The 21,345-nt window shown below is 34.1% G+C and overlaps 1 protein-coding gene across 3 annotated transcripts; it reads right to left on the reverse strand.

The window, feature by feature from the left end:
• Positions 1-18,557, reverse strand: LOC132716281 (annexin A4-like). Of its 3 annotated transcripts, none has more exons than XM_060699528.1 (9): positions 18,414-18,557; positions 14,551-14,635; positions 9,219-9,313; positions 7,481-7,594; positions 6,990-7,080; positions 5,674-5,819; positions 2,882-3,062; positions 2,280-2,392; positions 1-1,288 (listed from the first exon to the last, which is right to left on the reverse strand). In XM_060699528.1, the coding sequence occupies exons 1-9, from the start codon at positions 18,414-18,416 to the stop codon at positions 1,145-1,147; spliced, it is 972 nt and encodes a 323-aa protein (XP_060555511.1). In that variant the 5' UTR covers positions 18,417-18,557; the 3' UTR covers positions 1-1,144. The 3 variants fall into 3 exon arrangements, with proteins under 3 accessions (XP_060555511.1, XP_060555520.1, XP_060555502.1); XM_060699537.1 differs by lacking the exon at positions 14,551-14,635 and adding an exon at positions 16,496-16,580 and having other exon boundaries at positions 18,414-18,544; XM_060699519.1 differs by lacking the exon at positions 18,414-18,557 and adding an exon at positions 16,496-16,562.
• Between the last annotated feature and the right edge of the window lie 2,788 nt (positions 18,558-21,345).

Raw genomic sequence — 21,345 nt, forward strand, 5'->3', positions numbered from 1 at the left:
TTGAGGTTTTTTAAGTTTTTAATATGTTCTATTGCATTCATTGAAAAAAAGGCAAAAAAATCAACTTTCTTCTTTCCAGCATTGAATAGATATCAATATTGGGCATAAATTTTATTGCATTTTATATGATTGTTATTATTCAAATTAACAGTGGATAATATTGATAAAAGTAATGCCCTTTTGTGATAAATCAAAAGAATTTTTGATGTTTTACACAATATTATACAATATTTATACAAGAAAATATTCTGTTCTGAAATTTAAAAAAAAAACATTTTTCAGTTTAATACATTTCACTTCATGCTTGATTTTACATGGGTGATTTTGTTGTTTTTTTGTTCATTAACTACATGGTACTTGGAGATAATACACAAAATCAGAGATACATCTACAAAATAAGTGAGAAAAAATATTATAAATATGCAAACTAAACCTAGACAAAAGTGGCATTGAATATATTTAACTATCTTTTATAAGGAATCAATATATAGTGTGCATTTTACAAAGCTTGATAAGTTGTTGTTTTTACATAATTTATACTGCTTAAAGCCTTTTGTCCTTGAAAGAAATGTTTGAATCAGAATTTATTGTAGTTCAGATCAATTAAGGATTTTATGTATTTTCTTGGATTAAACTAAGAAATAATCATAAATTTAGACAATGACATTTATATTAAGACAATGACTTTTCAAATACATGTATACATATTTGTATTGTAGGTCTAGACTATATTAATCATTTTAAAGCATGTAGATCTATCAATATATGAAATAAAGGCATATGATTATGTTGCTACCGGTAATTTTGCATGTATCACAGCTCTTTAAGGTCATTATAATGTATTTATATTTCAATTTTTATTGTTCACTATTATAAAAGAAATTCATGTAATATATGGCCAATCAAATTTCAATATGTATCATACCAAATTTGTCATATATCTGGAAAAGTATTATTTTGAAAAATAAGTAAAAAAGCGTATTTTATATAAACTGTAGGAAATGATAGACATTTCATTCCATAAAGCTGTCACGTAATTTGGTAACTGGACATTGCGACTTATTTCTTCTCTTGTGTACTTCTACTGAAATGATGATATTCTTACATACAGTTAGAAATCACCAATTAAATGATTATAAATCAGTTATTCATCTTTGGAGACAAAGCTTCCTCTCAGAAGAGAAAGAAGTACACTTTTGTAATACCCGCCACATTCATCTTTCACAGCATCAAAGAGGTCGGTCTCATAAAGTTCTTGGTATCGCACCATGATCCATTTCAAACTGTCCTGTAAGTGATAGAAATCAATTAACACCCTAATTAGCTCTTTCTCAACTCAAACTGAAAACAATGTAAAATTATTTGTTCTGAAATTCAGGATCTTAATAGTATATTAATATGTTTAGTTCAATACAATAATACTGGCATACAGGTTTAAATCATAGCCACACTTTTGTACTAAGAAGGTGTTATAGGTTTATTAACATTGAGGTTTTCAATTTTGAAAATCCAGTTTATTAGACTGGTTAATGGCAGGTGATCAGGCATTAGGCAGATATCGAATAGATGGTTACTGGTCGATAACTAGGGTTAGGAAAAAATGTAAATCAAATTTTTCATGTTACAAGTTTATGTGGAGACCTAGCCTGCGATTGCTCATAGGGTCAAGGTCACTGTTACTAAAAATAGAAAAATGGTTTTGAGTTTGAAAACCTGGTTTCATGGCCATACCATATTTGTTGTTTATATTATTACCATTATCACTAACATTTTTACACTTCCGGCTGTAATGTTATAATTAAAAATAAACAAAGGATTTAAAAAATATTTGATTTTTGTTATTTAAGTTATAAACATTTTCTATAAATTTCCTAATGAACACTCCACAAAGCAAACTTTTAATTTCTAAACAGTATGAGTTTTCAGATTTTTGTAAATGGTGTTAAAAACATAAAACAGCCACAATTTTATAATTTTTATAATTCATTGTAATAATAACAGCTGATTAGCTAGTTTATAATATATGCACATTGCGCATGCTCAATAACATGTCTAGCCAGTACCTCGATGTTAGGGATTTTAGGAGAATAAATTTACATCTTGTAGAGTATACACGTGTTTGTGTTATATCACTATTTTGTGAAGTCTACTTGATTATTATAACTCCCAACAACAAAACATTCATCAATATTTTTTAAAAGTTGGATCATGGTTTAAACTGATTTCCAAAGGTAGTAGCAATTGTAATTTGTTTAAAAATCAGATACAATAAAACTTACCTCAGCCTGGGAACAGATACATCGAATGAGTTCCTTGTCATCAGTACCCAAACCTTTCATTGCTTTGTAAAGTCTTTCAGCAAAATAGCCTTCCTTGTCTCTGGTTACTTTTACTAAAATATCATACGAATACAGATAATAACTGGAAAATGTTATCAATGTAATTGTGTGGGCATCAAACATTATGCCCTGTCTCTGACAGGTAACTTTGACTAAAACCTCATACAAGTATAGATATACTGGAAAATGTATTAATATATGTATACACATCAAACAATATAATTTTCTATATTCTTAACCTTTAACCTGCTGACTTTCAGAATGGACTTGTCCAACTTCCATTTTTTGAACAGTTTATTATCAGTTTGGGGGATATCAAGATGGAAACATGAAGTTAGTCAGCCAACAGTTTAGAGCCTGCTGAGGCTGCATGGATATTATATATTTTTATTAGTTTTACATAGTTTGCATAATATATATCTATTGTTTAAGCTAAAATCATAGGTATTATGACTTTTTACACATTGTTTTAGCTTAAAACAAATACTGGTATTTAATAGTGTGTTAACTAAAAGAAATGATAATAGGAATTAATGATTTACTTATAGCATGGAATGCCTCCTGAACATCGGAGCTCATTTCACTATCTATGTCTTCATCAAGTGAAGTTCCATCTCTTTTCTCTTCGTATCTTTTAATCACCTTTTTCAGGTGATCATAGCTTCGTAAACAAAGCACCTTGTTGAATTCACTTTCATCAGTACCCCAGGATCCCACACCAGCCTGTGTGAAAATAAAGTAGTCAATGCTTTTAAAATGAAAGGTTAATTACAGTTGATTACAGTTTGATTCAGAAATATTCGAGACGTCCAGACCTTGTACACAGAAGAGAATTCTGTTTTGAAGTACATGTTTATATGGAAAACAACAAAGGGCCATAATTTAATTCTTAACATTTTCAAAGTGCTGAAAAGGATAAAAGTGGGAAAGAAAAATGGAAGCTGAAGTCAGATCATGACAGTATTGGTCAGTTAGTGTATAGTGTTTAGGTAGGAATTGCACACACACAAATTTGTTAAAGCCTTCCTGTTGGCCAAAATCTTTAATGACCAGGTTTCTCTGTAAAAAACCTGATTAATAATATGATCCTGTCATCAACCTCTCAAACATATTAAAGAATCATTCATTAAACCCTGTGGCAAATTTGCCATCAGGCATAATTATACTGCATCTCAGCAGAACTCTTTTTACAATGTTTTATCTACCCTATATGATAAACAAGAGGGCCATGATGGCCCTGAAGTCGCTCACCTGTATATAGGCCCCCATAGAGGGGCCAGTTTAAACCCCAGGGCTTTTATTTGAACAAACTTGGTAGACACCCATTAGAAGATGTTTCATGCTAAACATCTAAGGTCTAGCTGGTCAAGTTTTTTCTTTACACATATAGTTAAAAACAATGACACACCTGGGGCAGGGCCAGTTTGGACCCAAGGGCTTTTATTTGAACAATCTTTGTAGACACTTTCTAGAAAATGTTTCATGTTTAATATCTGAACTCTAGCTTTCGAAGAAGATTTTTAAGTTTTTGCTATACACATATAAGGAAAATCAATGACCCCCGGGTTGGGGCCAATTTTGACCCCAGGGCTTTTATTTGAACAAACTTTGTAGACACTTACTAGAAGATGTTTCATGCTTGATATCTAAACTCTAGCTATTTGGGTTTTTTCAAAGAAGATTTTTAAGTTTTTGCTATACACATATAAAGAAAATCAATGTCCCCTGGGGCGGGGCCAATTTTGACCCAAGGGCTTTTATTTGAACAAACTTTGTAGACACTCACTAGAAGATGCTTCGTGCTTAATATCTAAACTCTAGCTATTTGAGTTTTTTCAAAGAAGATTTTTTAAGTTTTTGTTATACACATATAAGGAAAATCAATGACCCCCGGGGCGGGGCCAATTTTGACCCCAGGGCTTTTATTTGAACAAACTTAGTAGACATCTATTAGAAGATGTTTCATGCTTAGTATCTAAACTCTAGCTATTTGGTTTTTTTCAAAGAAGATCTTTTAAGTTTTTGCTATACACATATAAGGAAAATCAATGACCCCCGGGGCGGGGCCAATTTTGACCCCAGGGCTTTTATTTGAACAAACTTGGTAGACACTCATTAGAAGATGTTTCATGCTTAGTATCTAAACTCTAGCTATTTGGTTTTTTTCAAAGAAGATTTTTTAAGTTTTTGCTATACACATATAAGGAAAATCAATGACCCCCGGGGCGGGGCCAATTTTGACCCCCAGGGCTCTTATTTGAACAAACTTGGTAGACATCCATTAGAACATGTTTCATGCTAAATATCTTAGCTCTAGCTCTTTGGGTTCTTTAAAAGAAGATTTTTTAAGTTTTTACTATATGCATATAGGGAAAATCAATGACCCCCTGGGGCGGGGCCAATTTTGACCCCAGGGCTTTTATTTGAACAAACTTGGTAGACACCCATTAGAAGATGTTTCATGCTAAATTTCTTAGCTCTAGCTCTTTGGGTTTTTTAAAAGAAGATTTTTTAAGTTTTTACTAAATGCATATAGGGAAAATCAATGACCCCCTTGGGCGGGGCCAATTTTGACCCCAGGGCTTTTATTTAAACAAACTTGGTAGACATTCACAAGAAGATGTTTCATGCCAAATATCTAAGCTCTAGCTCTTTGGGTTTTTTTAGAAGAAGATATTTAAAGTTTTTTCTTTTGGTTACCATGGCAACCAGAGTTCTGCATGGAATTAAATTCTTTGAACAATTTTCAAAGGTGACCACCATCATGGCCCTCCAAAGGAACATTCATGTGAAGTTTGGATGAAATTGGCTTAGTGGTTTTTGAGGAGATGTCATTAAAAGTAAAAGTTTACGGACAACCGATGGACGGACGCCGGACGAAAAAGCGATCACAAAAGCTCACCCTGTCACTTTGTGACAGGTGAGCTAAAAAACATGACATTTTATCAAATGGTCAAATTTTGTTACTGTAATATTGTCAGAACAAACCTTTTTTCACGCTATACTCTTTAGAAAGTTATCAAGTTAAAAGGTCGCTTTAAAAATTAATGTCCGTAAAGAAAGTCTGTGATATAATGTAACAGCAAAGAAAATAACGCCAAGCCACAAAAAACAAATTTTTTCCAAAAAATTGACATCATAAATATATTTGAGCCGCGTCACGACAAAACCAATATAGTGTTTTTGCGACCAGCATGGATCCAGACCAGCCTGCGCATCCGCGCAGTCTGATCAGGATCCATGCTGTTCGCTGTCAGTTTCTCCACTTGTAATAGAGTTGATAAGCGAATAGCATGGATCCTGATCAGACTGCGCGGATGCAGTATATTTTTACTTGAACAAGGTTTTCCGCATCAGTTTCAACAGCATCATCATCAGGATCACTCTCCTGGCGTCCACCTAGGCAAAGGGATCTCATTAAGCGTTGAAAATATCCACTTGTGTCATCCTTTATATCTTCTGTCATGTCGGACTCATATTCTGTAAATAATTTATTAAAATAATAGTGAAAACACAATTTATATAGAGTCATTATGAAAAATTAAGAAATATACAAAAGGAACATCTTAAGGGTCATTATGCAAATTATACCAAACTGGAAACAGTTCAAGGCCCAATGAAATAATGATACTAAAATAGAGCATTTGAGAGCTGTCATGAAAGTTCTATCAAAAAATAAACACAATAGAATATCTGAGAGCAATCATGAAAGTTCTATAATAATTTGAACACAATAGAATATCTGAGAGCAATCATGAAAGTTCTATCAAAATGTGAACACAATAGAATATCTGAAAGCAATCATGAAAGTTCTATCAAAATTTGAACACAATAGAATATTTGTGAGCAATCATGTAAGTTCTATCCAAGAAAAACACAATAGAATATCTGAGAGCAATCATGAAAGTTCTATCATAATTTGAACACAATAGAATATCTGAGAGCAATCATGAAAGTTCTATCAATAGGTGAACACAATAGAATATCTGAAAGTTCTATCAAAATGTGAACACAATAGAATATCTGAGAGCAATCCTTAAAGTTCTATCAAAATGTGAACACAATAGAATATCTGAGAGCGATCCTGAAAGTTCTATTGAATTTTGAACACAATAGAATATCTGAAAGCAATCATGAAAGTTCTATTGAAATTTGAACACAATAGAATATCTGAAAGCAATCATGAAAGTTCTATCAAAATTTGATGACAATAGAATATCTGAGAGCAATCATGAAATTTGAACACAATAGAATATCTGAGAACAATCATGAAAGTTCTATCAAAATTTCAGCACAATACAATATCTGAGAGCAATCATGAAAGTTTTATTGAAATTTCAGCACAATAGAACATCTGAAAGCAATCATAAAAGTTCTATCAAAATTTCAGCACAATAGAACATCTGAAAGCAATTCTGAAAGTACTATTGAAATTTCAGCACAATAGTTACATTCTGATATATGGCTTTACAGAAAATTTGTCATAGTGTATCTTATAAATAGGATCTATTATAATTCATGTTTTTCTTTAGAAGCTAGCATTACGTCAATGTTGTAAAATACGTAGTTTTCAGAGATAAAACACTGGGCCATTGGAAAAATATAGACCTTTAAAACAATGTTAATATATATGAAAGCCATGTCTTTTACTTTCTTTGTAGATTTCCTTTATCTTTTCTATCTGTTCATTATTTCTTGTACACAGTATTCCAATCAAGGTGTTTTCATCTGTACCAGCACCCTAAAATACAACAGCAGAAAGTGATCCACTCAGTGAAACATCATTATTTGTGAAATGCATGCATTATTTTAACTACCCAATTTCTGCAAAGTAGCTTTCCCACATGAAAGAATTCAATTTCCTAAACTGTGTTGTAATTAAATCCTAGGTAGTTCAGGGGAAATGGTCTAGCTAGTAAGCAACCTTAAAGCAATATGGTGAAAAATTGTTTTAAATGAGTAAAATTGTTGCTAAAAGTAAATCTCATATATACTTCTTGCCCATGAAGGGTTAGAACAGTTGGTATCAAATCACTCCTGTGCATGAAGGCCTAAAATAAACAAGTTTTACAAGTTCAAAGTGAAATGCAATTGAAATGTAACCAACATGTATATAAAATCATGAGAGATAAAGTACATACACATATAGCCTCATGGATCATGTAAGCATCGTATTCTCTGGGAGGCATCATCAGGGCAACAATGACATCTTCAAGGTCACCAGACAGCTCACTCTTTAAGTCTTCCATCAATACCTGTATAAATAAATTTTAAGTTTTCATTTTAAATCTACAAATTTAACCTTTTACCCCATGAGCATAATGTGAAAAATGGCCGTTTTCATTGAAAAGCCTCCTGTTACAAGTTCAAACTACTATAAAACTATGAAAAATGCTTCAATACTGATGAAACTTGGCACAAATGTTGACTGGACCATAGCCTCTGTAACATCATGCTCAATCTTAAATTTCCTGTTACCATGGCAACGGGGGACGTCTCAAAATTGCGAAAAATTACTAAAAATGATGAAAAACCTTGGAATTACCCATTTTCTAGATTTTTCATGTGAAAAGGTGGCATTACACCTAGTTTTGGTGAAAAATTGTTGTCTTGTGGCATTTTTTATTTTTTTAATTAACAAAAAATGATGAAAAAGCTTGGAATTACCAATTTTCTAGATTTGTCATGTTAAAACGTGGCATTACACCTAGTTTTGGTAAAAAATTGTTGTTTTGTGGCATGTTTTATTTTTTTATAATTAAGTTGTCTTTTATAAACAAACACAATATAAAAACTTGGAAGGAATTCCATTTTTCTACACAGGTTTCACAAATTTTCTTTCCCTTTAAGACAAGCTAGGGTATGAAGCACCCTGACTAATAAAGTTTTATTACCTATACTTTCCTTAAAGAACATACTTTCATCATATACTGCATGCTATTAGGTGCCTTTTTCTTAAAGAACATTCAAATACATGTATATTACACCTGTATATTTCATTATAACTAGCAAAAACATATTTCTGACATCAAGGTATGTATAGAGGGGTTTGGGGTTTGTGACAAATCGATGCACCATACATTTGTGACATGCCTTTTGTTGTCAAGGTCACAAATACTTGGATCTTTTACATACTGACTTCAAAATCATTAGGGGTCATCTGCAGCCAACCTCCACACTATCTAAAGTCTTTTGTTTTCAAAGTCACTGTGACCTTGAACTTTGAGTTTCCGTCCCCAAAATTAGAGGATTTTCTACTCATTGACGTTCGAAGGCTGTTGGTAAATATAGTGTTCTATAGTTATTGAGCGGGGACCGTTTTATGTTCAACATCACTGTGACTTTACCCTTGAGCATCCAAGCCCAAAAACAAAATGGACCTTTATTTTGTTGACTACCCGGTATCACAAAATGGATCTTTATTTATTTGACTATCACAAAATGGACGTTTATTTAGATGACTATCAATCCACGAGGTTTAAAGTCTGACCAAAATACTGATCAACCTACTATATAACATTTGCAAAGCAATATATGCACTCTCCTTCTTTGAAAAAGAGGAGGAGCATGATATATGTCTAGTTAAAAATGTTTTATAAATAAAGCATTTGAGCCGCGTCATGACAAAACCACCATAATGCGTTTGTGACCAGCATGGATCGAGACCAGCCTGCGCATCCGCGCAGTTTGATAAGGATCCATGCTGTTCGCTTACAAACCCTATTACAAGTAGAGAAACTGATAGCGAACAGCATGGATCCTGATCAGACTGCGCGGATGCGCAGGATGGTCTGGATCCATGCTGGTCGCAAACGCATTATGCTGGTTTTGTCATGACACGGCTCATTTATAGGATAGTAACATTATGTTTTGTATTACCGCTCCATAAGCAGATTCGTAAGTCTTTGCGATTTCTTGTCTTTGATCATTGTTGTGCTCCACTAGAACTCGAACTATGTCCTCCTCATTAGTACCTATAAATAGTATAAAAAATGATTTAAACAAAATATATAAATATTACAAAGCTATGAATATGAACACAGATATTTTTTTTCATAATAGTGAACGTCTGATTAAATATGTCCTCAAAAACGTTTTAAATAAAATTGTCAAATACTTAATTAGCGATTCATATATTAAGAGACTAATACCCCAGATACCGTCTGTCCTGCCATGCAAATAATTGGCAGCTGACTATAGCTTAATTACTTTCCATGACTTATGATGATGCAGAAGATATTCCAAGAGAAAATATTGACTTAAATGTGAAAACAAAAACAATATAACAACAGCTCGATCTTCGCTTTTTTACAATGGTTTATAAGAGGGTTATTAGTTCATAGCCTATCTGGGGAATATAATATTATGCAAATATATACGACTGTTAATGGTTATATTATGTAAGCAGTACAAATACATACTATTTAAATGTATATAGAATAAATAATATGTCTGTTTATAAATCTACAGCCAAAATGTACATGTACTAGTGTGCCTTATTGTATGCAAACGCTACTATAAATGTATATCTTTTTACAAATTTGATGTTGTGTCAGCAAATAATAAAGTCGAAGGTTAATATTTTTGGAATCTGCAACCAATTTCAGAACGGGGGCAAAACTTAAAAACTTGGGGGCTATTTTTTTACCTTTTTCTTCTTCGCCCCTCAAAAGTCGAAGACGCAGACACGGTAATTATTTAATTAATTATGCTCTGTATTATTTATTTAAATCTTAATAGGGTCCACCCGCCTTTGGGCAACAAATGCAGTTTTCCTGTCAGTAGGGCCCCCGGACTTCACCAGTATCCCTTTTTTAAGAGTTTTTTTTAAAGCCAAGGGTGAAAATTTAACCTCCATGAAATTTTCCCACGGATATTAGCCAAAATTGAATTTGACCCAAAAAGTAGGGTCACTGTACGGGGTCAATGAGAACCAAATGTACAAAACCTTCAATATAAAAGGGTTGCCCTAAAAAAGGGCCCTGTTTGGTGCCAGCAAAAGGGCCCTGCCTTAAAACCCTCTATCTGTCTTGGGGGGCTCACCACCCACACACCATCCTCGTGTCTCAGCCTATTTTTGTAGGCCACCCCCTGGGCATTATAGTCGGGGACCCCGGTAGCAAATTCTGCAAACAAGTCGGCCCCCTTACACGTTTCCCCAGCGTAGGAACATGGCGAATGCTTGCCGCCCTAAAACGTAGCATTTTCCTTCAAATCATCTGCCGATGCCCTGTGCCTTCTCAGCGACGTGCACGCTCCGAGGGGAAGTGAGATGTAATTATGCTCACATATCGTGTCTTCGCTTTATTTGACTTTTGAGGGCGCTGACACGATCGCAGACAAGACACATTCTCGGCGAAATAACGATATTTTAATAGGTGAAGACATGAGATCTTCTTCTGTAGAATTATCGTGTCGGCTCCCCGATATTTGTCGTATCGCCGTGTTTTCGCCTCAAAAAACGAAAGGCGAAGACACGATAATTGTCCATTTCATCGTGTCTTCGACTTTCGGGGCGAAAACACCACGACACGTAGACTCGATAAATTTGCAAATTATCGTGTCTTCAACTTTCGGGACGAATACATCACGTCAGGAAGACTCGATAAAATTTTAGTTTCGAAGGTGAAGACACGATAAGTGAGCATTATGATTGTGTCTTGTGTCTTCGCGCCTTCGACTTTTGAGGGGCGAAAACACGGAGACACAAAATTGCGGAAACCAGCCACCATTAAATACAGTGTACATTAAAAGACACACATTTGCGGTGTGAAAGTACATGTATACGTATAATTATCAGTGCTATGATACATTTATGTTTCGGAGACTTTAAAATGTAAGAGTGCGATAACGCGATGTAAGACCGCAACTTTCAGTTAATATATAATACGCCGAGTGGCAGTTTTAGTTAGTTTTAGCTTAACATCCGGATCACGACAGTTAGCCACTTTGAATTCATCACAGCACAGTTTAGCCATCGTATTGTTCCTGGGCATGCTGTCCAGCAGTTTGCCAGTACTGTTGCCATCACTTTCGTAAGGAACTAATAACCACTGCAGTATACCGTACCCCGGATATTGCTCGATATAATGAGGACTTTCGTCTCATTTCGCGACTTTGAACGAGGAGGGAGGTAAGGTCAGTGACGATATTTAGTCATTTGGAATTGGTTTGTTATAATTTTTATAGAAAAACACAATACATTTCGATAATTTTCTCATTGCTGAAACCCCAAACATGTTGAAAATAGCTTTAAATGTAAATTAGTGAGGTTAATTCGTCTCTTTGCTCACGTGATAAATGAGCTCGGATCAGTCAAAATTGATGTTTTTGTGCATATACTTCCTCAAAAGAAAAACCTTGAATCGAGTGAAATGTGATAATGATGTAATGTTTATATTAAATGTTCAATTAACATTAAGAGACCCCAGATGCAGTGCATTTTGAGAATAAATACACTGTCAGTTACCGAGATATTGCGTTGGAGTTGCCCGCCGGTTCACGAGTATTCTTTTTAGTGTAACGAGTATTGGTTATCAATATCGGTAAATGAAAGTAGTAAACACAGAGTATTTACCCACATTTTTAATTTTAAAATTTTCTTATTGTGTATACATGCTACTTATTTACACTAATGTGCACTTATGCAGAGTTCGGAGGTACTTTACTAGAAACATCTGCGAATAATTTCCAGATTTTTCATTCTGATCATGAAAAAATCTCAGTCGAATCAGCAATTTTCTGTGTTTACAAAGTTCTCGTTGCTGCTATCGGAAGGATCAACCTATCCAGAATTTTGTTAATCATGTATTATTTGCCATATCTTTAGCTTTAAATAGTAAAAAAAGCATCCAAAGTCCATTAATGCTGCTGAAGGATTGTCAATATTAGATGTCGTATTGAGCAAGTGTGCCAATATCTACATGTTGTGTTATTCAAACGGACTTTCATACTTATGCAAAAAATCCATATAAATGTAACTTTCGGTCAGTTTGTACCTGCACTCTAGCAACGGCAGACCGTCTGCATGCTGGAAATATGTTACTTCGCCATTAGCAATGAGTTAGCCGTATGACTGCCGAGGCGAATACAGCTCAAAAATCGAATTTCGAATAATGGATTTAGATAGATAATTTGATAAAGGGCTGCAGATGCAATAAGAAGGTATATGTTCCTTATTACCTGCTTTACCACATAAAAGGCGTGATTTTAGGACTTCTTGTGCTGTCCTGTTTTTTGTTGGGGTTCCGCCTGGGCTCCTTGTCACTTGGTTCGTGCTTGATGGGTCGAAGGGGGGGTTGCGCGTTAATTGAACACCGCCTTTCCTTTCCTTTTTGTTTATTCATAAAATTTGAAGGCTTTACACCCACCCTAATTTAGAGGCCTAAAAAAAAATAGAAAAGAAAAAATAAAACATGCGCCCTGATGGTTAGAATTTTGAGTTTTGAGAAAATTAATGTTGTTCAACAGAGTGATGCACTTTTGTCGGCACCACCACCACACCCCAGTAAAAGTAACAGATCAAGGAGTGCCACAGGGAGGTGTACCACCTTCTGTTTGTGGGGTTTGAAGTGGCGGAGACAGTAGCCCCTCTTATCGCCACTTGTGCACACACTTTATTTCATCCATAGTGCAATTTTTGAGACGGTCGCCCCCCGTTGATTTCAATCAAATTGGAAAGTTTTAAATCCAGACCCCATAGCTCTGTATGCGATCTCCGGCTAGAGTCTTTATTATTTTGCCGTATTCGTATCGTCAATTTTGAGGACACGAGCAAAGAACAGTAATAATCAATTGGAAAATTTGCCGTGCACTGAAATGCATTGTTGAATCGCTGAATACATATTTGAATAGATATATCATATAAACAGTACATTATCAGCAGAATGTAATGGAATCGATAAACAGACGTGAAAATTAGACAAAAATATCGATTTTCCATACTTATGTGCTCATTTTGTTTTGCAATACACTGTACACTAAAGTTTGGCTATTTTGCAATACTCGGTACACTTAAAATCAATACTCGGTACACTTTCTTTGTATCTTTTTTTGGCCTGTATCTTTTTGTACTTTCACACTTTTTGCCTGAAATTTGGACAAAGCATACTTGGATTGTGAATAAAAAAAAATGCTCGATTCAATTTTTTTTTTAAATTGATAATATAATTATTTCTAACGATTCTACAGTATCGCGGTCAGTATTTCCTAGTGAGCAGCAGATCGTTTAGAGGTAGTTTAATCAATTTTACAAATACCTGTAATACTTTTACATCTTTTAGAGCTACAAAAATACCTCTAGATATATAACACCCGTTGAAATAAATGAAATAGCCATTAGTTTGGAAAATATCGACGTTGAACTTACCTTCGTTCTCCGTTCAAAGTCGCGAAATGGGATGAAAGTCCTCATAATATCGAGCAATATCCGGGGTACGGTATACCGCAGTGATAACGGCTATACATCCCAGAGCAAAGGTACACGAAAGTGAACTGCACCGCCCGGGTCGCACGTTTCACAGTCCAAGGCTCAATTTCTATCTAATGAGTTGAACGGGGGGCGGGGGAGTCTTGTACACGAAACGAAGAAGCTACACCATTTATATATTTAAGTGAAAGTGCGATTTAAGATGATGTGAAAATGCGAGGATACTGTAAAAAGATGCGACTTCCCTTTATACACTGATATAAACGATGTTAAGATGCGACTTTCCAAAACGTGTGAGAGGTTGGGGACGTAAAGTAATAACGTAAATGTGAAATTATACAGTGTTACTAAGACGCACTATTTTGTATATCCGATTATACGATATGGTCATGCAGATTTACAAAGAAACCAAGAGCACCGCATGCGATGTGTAACGCACACCTGTTAAAAATTCAAAGTCAAAAAAGAGACATAACTCAAAAATACTGCTTCAAAGTTAAGCCCCTTGTCTAACAACTGCACCTTGTCATGATAAGCAAGCATTCCTAGTTTCATGTTGAAACCTTGACATGTGTGAATAGTGGGGCTATTAAAAAAATTTGCATGAGGACATTGAAGACGTCGACAACGAAACAGGCGACATTAAACTGCTTTTTTCCCCAATTGAAGTTTCTTACGTATTTTTTAAAGCTGTCTGTGTGCTTTAAAAACAAAAATTGCTGGACTGAAAAATGATTGAGCTGATGACAGTAACCAGAATGTACATGTAAAATGTTAATTTACCGAAGCCGTCCATAGCGTTCTTCAGCGTCTCGGCACATTGTGTTGCCTCCTCGTCATTAAAATTGAATGTACCGCTGATTGTCGCCTATATAAAACACAAGTTATATGGTATATATGAAGCAAAGCATTATTTATATATAATTCTATATTAAAGTGCTGGAAGGAAGAAATTTGTATTATATAGTGTATGTTCAAATATGGAACAATTAGCAATAGAATAATTATTATTTTGCGATAGATAGCATAGTACCTGAAAAGGAAGCGACATGTATTATTTTGATTAAGCATATCATAGTGTGCAAGCTGTCATAATAAGGAGAGGATGATGACACCGAGACTTGTGGCATTCTTTTATTTAGCCTGCTATTATTTCTTTTATGGGGTTTTGTTGGGACAACTAACAATTAATAATTACACCGGGTACCAGCTCTGATTTTGCGCAACCAGCGTCAAATTACGCTTCTAAGAAGTGAGAAAATAGAACCGTTTCAATGGTAAAATTTGATTTTACTAGCTAAACAACCTCATTGTTTAGTTATAGGTATTCTAGTCGACTATCTCAACATTTCAGCTCATAATTAGTCTTAAGTTATCATCGTCTCCTTTATACGTACGTGTAAAACACAACAGCTGTATATCAGTTGAGTTTTTTCTACATGAATCAAGGAAAAAAACAGCACTGTTTTATATCAATAATTCAATACTGTTTTCAAATCGTCATTGAAAGTGTAATGAATATATTGGATCAGAAAGAACAAAGATGTGATAAACAATACAGTTCCTGCAATTTCTTTGGCCTTTCCACCCTTAAGTATGGAATCATAGAATTAGTTATGAAAATGGAGTATAGGTTTTGTCCGTACTGATTTTCAGACTACACTTTTTTCGTAATTTAATATAATGTAAGATAAATTGTAAATACAATTTACATTTCTGTACTTATAATGAGCACGATACAGTTTAAAAAATTAAGCAAGGATGTTAACAACCGTTGTCAATACTGGTTAAATTTTATGTTAACCCACGTTGTCGATAGTGTTTAAATTTTATATTAACCTGGTTAAATTTTATATTAACCTGGTTAAATTTTATATTAACCTGGTTAAATTTTATATAAACCGACGTTGGACACATCGATAGTGGTTTTTCATGTTAACCCACGTTGTAGATAGTGTTACATTTTGGTTAAACGCACACATGAAAGAAATTCTCCAGAATATTAACAATTCGAGCAATGTCTATCGATAGGACCACAAGAGTGCTAATTTCTTACAAAAAGCGTTTCACAAATGCTCATAACAGTGAACATGCACATTAAATGAAAACAAATTGACCAATACTAATTTCATTTTTTTCTGATTGGACGTCTTCTAGTGAACTTGGCCTCGGACAAATTACCTGACCTATGCGCATATACCTATTTATCACAGTGATGAAAATTGGTGTCAAGTTATATAACAATCACGACATGAATGTAGAAGTTTCACTATGGATAGGAATAGTGTTTTCTGCTAAGTGTTACATTGACCATTGACCTTTGACCAAGAGACCTATTTAATTTGTGCAACATAAGTTTAAATGATGTAATCATCAATTACAAAATTGTACGTATTTTTGCATATATTTACCTGATCTTTGACCTCTATGTGTGACCTTCACCTAACTACCTGAATTTTACATGCGACACTTTGGCTCACACTGGTCACGTCGCCCGCCTGTTTTACAGGCGCATAATGCCTGAAAATGCCTGCTCATTAATATGAAAGATTTTTTCATGGCAGTATCAAAGTATCACGTGACATAGCAGCATTAATGCCAGAAACTAGGATCATTCTAGAAACCCAAGAACTGTATTATTTTGTTGTAAATTTAGTTTGTATTATTCTACATAGCAAGAACTATCAGCACTCTATTCAATGGTAACTTGTGATTTTTTTAAACGCACCAAATCCGTCCATGGCCTCATGTAAAACTGTTGACATATCGGTTTTACAGTCGCAGTCGAAATCACATTTTCCATAAATTGTAGCCTAAAACAAAGACAGGAATTAGTGCTATTAAACAGGTTATAAGAATTTATAAACTATATACGTCCCCAGGAACAATAATGATAAAACTCAGTTACATTTTAATGTTGTGTCATTGATTTACAGTCCACACTATTCAAGTGTCCTTATAAAACAAAAAAAATAACATGAAATAATACATTTAAACAAGACTTGTCCGCAAGACAGCGCACTCGACTTTTCTCAGTGCTTGACAGAAAGAGGATGAGATATCTCTCTAAAAACGTAACCAATAGGTTAGAGACCTGTGCCATTCATGTACGATAATCACAAACAACACGTGTGTGAAGTTTCAGTTTTAGAGCGACGGCGACGTCGATACCGTCGTTCGTTTGTTTGTGTGTTTTTTTACGGCACGTCAACACATAACTGGCCACTTCGTGCCGAATGCTATATATAATAGGCTTAAAATGTTATGTAAAACTTTGTAAATGACAATAAACATGAGCCAATTAGATCGTCGTATAGTCGAGCTAAAAATACAATTACTCTACTCTTAACCGAGCAAGTTATAAGAAATTGTTCTCCATTCATAAAATATGATAATAAAATAGCCGAAATATTTATAATCCTCTACCTCTTCAAATATAAGATCATCATTTTGTTATACAAAAAATATGTTCACAAGAGAATAGCCTTAGTGCACGACTGATGTGGCTTTTCAGCGTATTTAATTTACAGGCGTTTACATCTTATCTTTCATACCTTGCTCACAGCCAGTTTAAATATTTATAATGATAATCAATAACTTCATGTATTTAACAGACGTTTATCACCATGCATACTTTCATCGGTGTCGGTGTGCCTGTTACTCACCCATCATGAATTTATCATTCATGTTCTTATAACATGTTAACATTATGATGGCAAAAGACGACGATACGTTTGCTGCGGGCCAATGGTTTTATTTACAACATTTTTACATGATATAGCTACATACGTATATATATTAACAAGAGATGTATATCTAACTTTCTTAACTCAGAACCTATTCATGTATGACTATGAAATACAAACCTGGCGGGCTGAAAAAAAAGCAAGTATCATAAAAGCTACACTAATCCCACTTTAACAGCTCAGTTTTATGCTTCTACAAATATTTTATTGCAAAATGATATTTGCACACGTTCAAGTAATAAGATCCATTGGCAAGATCACATCATCAGATCTTATATATGCATTAATTTCATGAATCATAGTGCAAAATTAAACAAGATCTTTCATTTTTATAAAAAAAAATATATGGTTACTTAGATATGCGAACATTAAACTGATATACTGTCTCATGAAAAATATAGTACATGCATATCTTAAAATATTACTATAATATCCCACAATTTTGTAGATTATTCACATTCTTCAAATACCAAAAATAGTTTATACTGCGTGACTGGTTAATCAAATAATAGTCCAATTTTCACAACATTCATTAATCACTTTAATCTCTTTTTTAATTTTTTTTTTTTTTTTTTTTTTTTTTTAGATTTTCTACTTAATCCCAAATATATACATAATATCCCTACCATTTTCAACTTGATTATTCGACCTCGCAATAGTAACTAACATTTTTCATCTGTAATCAATGACAGTTTTGGCAAAAGGACAAGTAACGAGCGGGTCAGACGGCCATGTGGTGTCCGCCGCTAAAATAAATTATTCATATATTGACTAAGATCGATGAAATTGCATTGAGACGTAGACTCTAGATTAAAGAAATTGAATTGTCTGCATTACCCTGAGTAACGTACGCTATAGTTTATAAACAATATTTGAAATGAAAATCATAAAAGGACTTACCATTTTTATTGCTGTAAAAGTCCTTGATAGACTGTCTATACGTGTTGTACGAGAGACGGATTGTAAGTTTTGACACACCTATCTAGACAAGTCACGTGACTAAGGTATGTAAACCTTAACGGGCATCAATCAACCTACACGAATACACAAGACAAGCGGGGGTGTTGTGATAACGTTTAATATGTGAAATTTATCTATCATTAATAAAAATTAAAGTAAAATCATCTCTACTATCACACACCGTATTACCGGCGGCAGTGATGGCAGATCACTGCAGTGATGGCAGATATCTGAAAATTACCGATCGATACAGGTAGGTTATTAATTTGGTTAGTTTAATTATATTACACAAATACGGCACATATCATTGCTATAAAACTATTGTCCATTGAATGGAGATACTGTAAGGTAATTTTGGACTCGTTTTTTCCTGTTTTAAGACTATTTTGAGCAGGTTAAAAGTGAAAGCCTTAGAAAAATCCGTGAAAATGTCTGTTTTCTGTTCAAAATATCTCAAGTTTTAAGTTAATGGCAGGATTTCCTGTTATCAATATAGACGTTCATCCATTGGGGTCACGCAAGCCAAATATCTACCCCGTGAGTCTTTTCTTGAAAGTTTTACAGACGCTCAATCTTGTCCGTTCGAAGAAAAAATGCTGCCGTTGTAGGCAGATACATATTATAAATGCTGCCGTCGATGGCAGAAATACCATGAAATTGGCTAACATTCTGACAGAAAATCAAGTTCAATTTGTTATCAATTCCTCTTTTCTTTGCGTCCTTTTAGTCAGAATTGAGACGTTAAACTATCATTTATAATATTTTCTCAAGATAGAAAAGTTAATAACCCATTACCCCATGAGCATCTTGTGAAAAATGGCTGTTTTCATTGAAAGGTCTCCCGTTACAAGTTCAAGTTGCTATAAAACTATAAAAACTGCTTCAATACTAATCAAACTTGGCACAAATGTTGACTGGACCATTGCCTTTGTAACAACATGTTCAGTCTGAAATTTCCTGTTACCATAGCAACTAGGGGACATGTCAAAATTGCCAAAAAAACACTATTTTGCGTAGATTTTTTCCATCAAAATTGATTTCAAAGTGCTGCCACTTCTCAATGGATTGAGATAGAGTCAAAGGCTTTTCAGCATTGGTTACACGTTACCTTATGATCGACCTGGGGCCATTTATAGCCTCCCACAAGTCCAAAGTTTTCTTGGCGAAGAGGGGGACTCAGCCCCCCTTCAAACCCCCCAAACAGAAGGGGGCACATCTCCCTTCTGGCAACCCCCTGATGTATCTTTTGGGTGGGGGGGGGGCGCCGAAAAAGTGGTCAATTTTTTAAACAACATTTATCAAACAAAAACAAGTGTTTGGGGGCCTAAATAAGGCATTTTTTCACCATTTGAGAAAGCAAAAAAGAAGGGGGGGGGGGTGAAAAAGGCGTATATATCTGGTAATGGGTTTACAGAAAATGATAAAAAAAACGAAATTACCCAAAAACGCGTTTTTCCATGTTAAAACATGGCCTCACATATAATTTTGAAGAAAAATTGCTGTTTTGTAGATTTTTTGATTTTTTTCATTAATGCGGTATGTGCATCGAAAAAAAGCTTATTAGCAACATGCAGTTACAATACAAAAAGTTATGATTTAGTACCACAAAATTTCACTATAAATAGAGAAATGAACATGAAAAACTTCATTTTTCTATATTCATGCATGTGTGCTTGATATGTTGTGTCTGTCAGTTACATGCATACAATACTATATGTATCTTAAGTTTAGCAGCGCAATCCCTTTTTAAGACATAACGCCAATTGCATATTACAGCAAGTAACTTCTGTAAGTGGATATTCATTTGCTAGCATATGACATTATTTTCTCGAGGTAATAATGTTCATCGCTTTATGACAAATAAAGGCTGAAATTTACTTAATCGGCGCAGATTATAAATTATTAAATTGATTTAATAAAGGGGAGACTATTAACCTCGCAACTGGCATCAGTGTATCATAAAAGAATGTATGTTAATGTAAAATGGAAAGATAATATTATTGACAGTTCAAATATTTTCCTATATTATCAAGTTCTTGAAAAACACGACAACGTGGATTCATTTCTTTAAATTTTCATGTTTGTAATAGCGTTGTAGTTTGCCTTTGAATTACATTTACTATGCTAAACTATTAACAACAGTTCTAACAGTGCTCCCATTTAACTATATATTTTTTCATTCATTTTAGTTGTAACCATGACAACTTATAAAGATGAACCTTTCGATGATTCATATCACAAGATGAAAATAAATCCTGTATTTATAGGGAAAAAAATAGAATTTTTTGATTTGTTATATTCTTTTTCTCTTTTTTGACCTTTCAATTCATATGAACAGATCAAGCACACATGCATGAATATAGAAAAATGAAGTTTTTCATGTTCATTTCTCTATTTATAGTCAAATTTTGTCGTACTAAATCATCACTTTTTGTATTGTAACTGCATGTTGCTAAAAAGCTTTTTTCGATGCACACACCGCATTAATAACTTTTCTATCTTGAGAAAATATTAGAAATGATTAACGTCTCAATTCCGACTAAAAGGACGCAAAGAAAAGAGGAATTGATAACAAATTGAACTTGATTTTCTGTCAGAATGTTAGCCACTTTCGTGGTATTTCTGCCATCGACGGCAGCATTTATAATATGTATCTGCCTACAACGGCAGCATTTTTTCTTCGACCGGACAAGATTGAGCGTCTGTAAAACTTTCAAGAAAAGACTCACGGGGTAGATATTTGACTTGCGTGACCCCAATGGATGAACGTCTATATTGATAACAGGAAATCCTGCCATTTACTTAAAACTTGAGATATTTTGAACAGAAAACAGACATTTTCACGGATTTTTTCCAAGGCTTTCACTTTTAA

This window comes from Ruditapes philippinarum, unplaced genomic scaffold (assembly GCF_026571515.1).
Source record: "Ruditapes philippinarum isolate M1 unplaced genomic scaffold, ASM2657151v2 ctg4698_1_1_1_1, whole genome shotgun sequence".
Lineage (NCBI taxonomy): Eukaryota > Metazoa > Mollusca > Bivalvia > Venerida > Veneridae > Ruditapes > Ruditapes philippinarum.

Bases quoted from the DNA above. Each gene is read 5' to 3' on its own strand.
- LOC132716281 (XM_060699519.1), bottom strand. From the start codon at position 16,516: ATGAGGCCATGGACGGATTTG. The intron at 3,063-5,673 runs GTAAAAATATAC...ATTTTCACACAG, and splicing joins ATGCGGAAAACCTTGTTCAA to GCTGGTGTGGGATCCTGGGG. The intron at 2,393-2,881 runs GTAAATCATTAA...ATGATATTTTAG, and splicing joins GGAGGCATTCCATGCTATAA to TAAAAGTAACCAGAGACAAG.